Source organism: Hesperophylax consimilis, chromosome 20, assembly GCF_061612785.1.
Source record: "Hesperophylax consimilis isolate HC1 chromosome 20, BYU_Hcon_1.0, whole genome shotgun sequence".
NCBI classification, from domain to species: Eukaryota; Metazoa; Arthropoda; class Insecta; order Trichoptera; family Limnephilidae; genus Hesperophylax; species Hesperophylax consimilis.
Genome location: NC_142855.1, coordinates 25,085,229 through 25,090,608, shown reverse-complemented (window position 1 = coordinate 25,090,608; position 5,380 = coordinate 25,085,229). Strand labels below are relative to the sequence as shown.

Here is a 5,380-nt window from a genome sequence, read left to right as displayed (position 1 = left end):
TAACGATTAAACATCACAAATTAAAACATTAATGAGATATATTATAGACATACACAAATCCCACACTTAATTTCACATATTTTTTGGTTTCTTGGAACGGGCAATTTGCCTAGTTAGGAACCAATAATTTCGACCTGATAAGGTACAATAATCTATAATCACTAAAAATATTTTTATTATATCTTGTATCATATTGTACTGTGTGTAAATCTAAAGGAATAAATAAATAAATAAATATGTAGATATAATGGTCACCCTACATGTTCACTACATTAAACTGTAATGAATTGGTTGGAATTAGATTAATATTTACCCAATTCGTAAAAACGTTTATGTAACTATATTGTTCTTTTAATATATAATATTTGAGTTATTTTTATTATTTTGTAAAATTATTAACCTTAACGCAGGCTTGTCTTAGTGAGGTCAAAAATTCTAACCTAAAAAAGATACGATTTAAATAAAAAAATAAACATTAAACAAAAAACAATAAACAATAAACAATAAACAATAGACAATAGACAATAATCAATAAACAATAAACAATAAACTATAAACAATAAACAATAAACAATAGACAATAAACAATAATCAATAAACAATAAACAATGAACAATAAAAAATTAACAATAATCAATAAATAAATTCATAACTAATGATGTAACTTACTTGCAGCCGGAAAATGCCCGGTGCGCGACGTGGAGGTGCACTTGAAAGCGCGCTCATTCCCCGCGGTGCATCCTACCAACGGCAGCACGCCGGCCCACGTGCTCGGCGGGCGCGCCCAGCACGCGGTGCTTCTGCGCTCGGACACCAACACGATGGAGCTACGGTTGGACGCACCCGAGCCCGGAGAGTGGTACGGGGTCACCTTCGTGAGTTGGACGAACCCGAAGTTGGACCCAATTGAAATTATCCAGCAAACAAATTCAAATAAAACATTTATTCTAAAAAGCCTATACTATTGTACTAAACTCTACAGTGAAATCCCACTCTCATTCGAAACTGACAACAATATTATAAGGGAGTGACAGAATTAAAGGTAATCCCAGTATCGCCCTGGTGTGAGACCACCATAATGCTCGAAATGGCTTTAGCCGTGTTTGGTGACCAGTTTGAATTGCCGGGTACTTCCCCACCTTCCTCTTCCCCATCCTATTTCCGTTCCCCTCTACCCGCAGCCTTACAACATTTCCCAATTTAGGATGCCATAGCCTCACTGTCTCCAGGGACTGTTGCGCGGTATTCATCTAAAAAAATAAAAATGTTTACATCTCAAATAAAAATCTGGGTACAAAACATAAGGAGATCATAAACCGAAATCATATTGACACCCAATACAGAAATTATATTGACACCAAATGCTCAGCACAGTAGATCCCAGTGAGCATATCATTATCTCTATTTGTTACAAAAAAGGGAATCTTTGGAGATACTGTGTGAGTTTACAATGTATGAGTGGTGGGTTAGAAACTAGGGATGACAGACCTAAGAATCTATCTCTTCTACTAGAGTGCAAGGCGATGAGTCTTATGAGTCCCGCTGGAGAGGTCAAAGGGTTTTACTCAACAAACCTCTCAGTTGATAGACAGACGCATCCTCCGTCAATACCTGAGCCCCTGCTACCTCACAAAACGTAGTTAACCACTTGGGGTGACCTATGGCAGAGGTGTTGTTTATCCAACACATGGTACCCGGGGCGGCGGTATTCAAACCCTCCTTCCTAAACATAATAGAAATAATCGAGTACTAATGGAACGGTCAATTACCATGTCTGACATTCTCTTTTCAGTGTAATAAATTCAATAGTATTATCAAAAAGATGGACTTTGGATGTTCATTCAAATCTGTCTCTTAGGACGGGTTATTTCGGAGAATTTGAACAATTCATCAAATTTCAACGTTCATTTTCAAGTTCTTTAAAAGATTTTTCCAAGTTCTGTTATTATTTCAGTTCTGTCAAGCAACTAGCCTATAATGATATATTAAAATATTTAAAATTTAAACTATTTAAAATACTGCAGGTGTTGGATATTTCAAGGCGATTTGGGTACACATTATATTATTATGTACTATGGAATGAGTATGAAAAATAAATAATAGAAGAATATCTAATTCAAAAAACAGATTATAATATGAAGATAGAAGATGAAATTTAATATTATATATTAATCATTGGCTTATATTGTTAACATTTTATGATTTTAAATATATATTAAAGGATGCTTTTAACAAGAAAAAAAAGTATTTATATTTTTCTTATTTTATATGACCAATAATGATAAATATTTATTGTTTTCAGTTCTCACCATCCAATGCAGGACCATTCTATACACAGACATACGAGCAAAGAAAGCTATCACTTCTACAATAGATTGCAGACAACCCATGAAATTCACACTCAGAAATAATGCCAATAACGATACCAGAGACGTGTATAAGTGTTTTCTGGACAACCAAGAGATGAACCAAGAACTGCAACTGATAATCGTTTCCGAATGCACAAATTGCAATTGGGCCGTGTTCAGATTTCAAGCAAAAAGCTTACCGAGTCAAGACAAAGCCAAAAACATAATTGACTGTACTATAGATTTGTCTGATGTATTAGATTTTAAATTTAACATCAACCATTTTCCTTATGAATGGTATTATATATCTATAACGTACAGCAAATCTGGCTATGTTAGACTAGAAGAGGAACAATTAGAATTATGTAAGAATGTGTTAAAAGTTAATAAAATCGAGGAAATTAAGGTAACAGAACTTGTCAGAGAAAAGAAAACAGGCTATTTTTCAATTGATTACAATCTACCGTCAACTTCTAATGCAGCCAAACCAACATATTTACAAATTGATTTAGAAATTTTAGAAACGTTAAAATTAATTGTTAATCCAGTTGTCGATATCGGGGGCACTTTAACAATGAAGTTAAGTATGAATCAAAGCGTTAATGTGGAAGATTCAAGAAAATTTGTCGTGTGCATTGCTCAGGGGAAAAAAATGATTCCTCAAGAAACTGGATCTTGTGATTTCAACGGTATTTCATCGAATGCTACAATAATATTGAGTCCTGGTGACGCAAGTACCTTCGAAGATTTGGTGCATATACCTTATCCAGATTCCGGAGCGTGGTACGTGTCTTTTGGACTGTTTTGTACCAGTGGATTAACTGATAAAAGAAAGGTTAGAATCAATTTTTTTTTTTTTTTTAATAGTGAATACCTCACAAGAGTCCCAACTGCTCCCGTCTGGAGCCAGTGAGACTATGGCATCCCCGATTGGGGGATGTTGTGAGGTTGAAGGTAAGTGGGGAAGGGAAAGAGGAAGGTGGGGAAGTACCTGGCTATTCAGATCTAGTCACTAAACACGGCTAAAGCCATTTGGAGCAACGTTTCAATTCTGAATGGTGGTCTTACACCAGGGCGATACTGGTAGTATCTTCCACTCTTCATATCAATGCCAATATGACAGAATTTGGATTGCCAATAAATAAGGGGATCAAAGTCAATGATAAAAATGCCATAGATAGTTTGGTAAAAGTCTTTGAGGAAGGTTCCTGCAATGCCATCGTAGATGTGTCCATTTTCTCGGCCAGCTGCATTCAAGGATCTTGCGGGAAATACGGAGAGTGCAACGCCTTTGTGTTCAATGGATATCTGCTGTCCCAATGCATCTGCTTTGGCGGCTACTCCGGTGAGTTTTTCATTTTATTTAGTGGTAATACCGAGTATTATACAACATACAGTTGTAATAACTGTATGATATCCAAATATTACATTTATCTTTCATCCTCATCTTACAACACCGAATATTTGTAAAATGGACTGACTTTTTGGAAATCGCCTAAGCCAACTAACCAATAAATCATCACGCCGTTTCTGCGCCGAGGTAGGCAGAGAGGATATATCGTCACACAGCTCTGTATTTTTTACACATTAACTCTACACAGGAGGCTTTGAGAAAAATAATTTCACTTAAGTCGTATGTCGTCTTTGAAATGCTGTGTGGAGGTGTGAGGGCAGAAAGGAAACTGAGGGTCAATATCCAGGCGTGAGAGACGTATGAATCCATCCCTTCCAATGCAGTGCTAGCCGGTCAAACCGGCTTCCTCCTGTCCTCTACCGATCCGGCCCGCCACAAGACCTAGACAAACCTGACACTTTGGTTCCGAACATCTCTGACAGACACCAAACGTAGCAAACCACTCGAGGTGACCAGGATGGTGGTATGAAATGGTTTTATTCCGGACATATAATCACTAATTTAACGGTTTTTTTTTCAATTCCAGGCGTAGATTGCTCAGACGGTACCAACGCGCCGCCTCCCAGTGAAACCCTCACCGCAATTCTCTGCCTCACCATCAGCAACATCCTTTTCATACCATCCGTCTACTTTGCCATCCGCAGAGCCTACTACGCAGAAGCCTTGGTCTACCTGTCAACTATGTTTTTCTCCACATTCTACCACGCATGTGATGCGAGTGACAACATCACCTATGGCCTCTGCATCGTCAGAATGGGAGTCCTGCAGTACTGTGACTTCTTTTGTGGACTCCTGTCTTTTTGGGTTACTCTTGTAGCAATGGCATCATTAGACAAACGCATCGTGTCAGTTTTACACATATTTGGCGCGGTCATAATTGCTTTCGGCACTGAGTTAGACAAATTCTCAATGCTTGTGTTTTTGATTCCCATCGTCATTGCTTCAGTAATTGTTTTCACTGCGTGGGGACTGCGTTGTAGAAATACCCGAGCTTTATTTCCAGTTAAGAAGTATTGGTTGTTTTTTTTACCTGCTGGACTCATTTTGGTAGTTACTGGATTGCTCTGTTTCACGCTTCTGCAGACAAATTCTAATTATTACATTGTCCACTCTATTTGGCACATGACTATCGCTTTGAGCATTGTTTGTTTGCTTCCTACAAAGTTGTATTTTTTACCTCCAACGGATTTGCAAAAGGATTTTGTCAACGGGGATGATACGTTGTACGACGTGGATGAAAATTTTAATAGTTTATGATTGAATTAAAGATGCTTAACTTTTTAGGTATTAAAAATAAAATGAAAAAATAAATAATGTATTTTTATAAACCTTGGTATATTTTTTAAATTTTTTTTAGCTACTTTTTATCTGTTCCCAACCTTTTGAAGTCAGTGAGACTATGGAATCCCCAATTGGGGTATGTTGCGAGGCGGAAGGTAAATGGGAGGGAAAGGAGATGGGATAGATGAAGGTGGGGCTGTACTTGGCTGTTCCGAGCTGGTCACCAAACACAGCCAAAACCATTTCAGTAAATTCAAGCAACGTTTCGACTCTGAATTGTTGTCTTTCACCAGAACAACACTGAAAGTATCTTCCGTACTGCAAACATACTAAACTA

General features: G+C 37.4%; 1 protein-coding gene across 1 annotated transcript; it reads left to right on the top strand.

Moving 5' to 3' along the window:
- Window positions 1–3,464: 3,464 nt before the first annotated feature.
- Window positions 3,465–5,019, top strand: LOC149414418 (transmembrane protein 8B-like). Its single transcript, XM_089644169.1, has 2 exons — window positions 3,465–3,693; window positions 4,289–5,019. The coding sequence occupies exons 1-2, from the start codon at window positions 3,465–3,467 to the stop codon at window positions 5,017–5,019; spliced, it is 960 nt and encodes a 319-aa protein (XP_089500295.1).
- Window positions 5,020–5,380: the final 361 nt, after the last annotated feature.

What these genes read in the sequence shown, in the direction of transcription:
- LOC149414418 (XM_089644169.1), top strand. Translation starts at nt 3,465, where the DNA reads ATGACAGAATTTGGATTGCCAATAAATAAGGGGATCAAAGTCAATGAT. An exon ending in CTGCTTTGGCGGCTACTCCG is followed by an intron (nt 3,694 to 4,288) that starts GTGAGTTTTTCA and finishes TTTCAATTCCAG; the next exon opens with GCGTAGATTGCTCAGACGGT.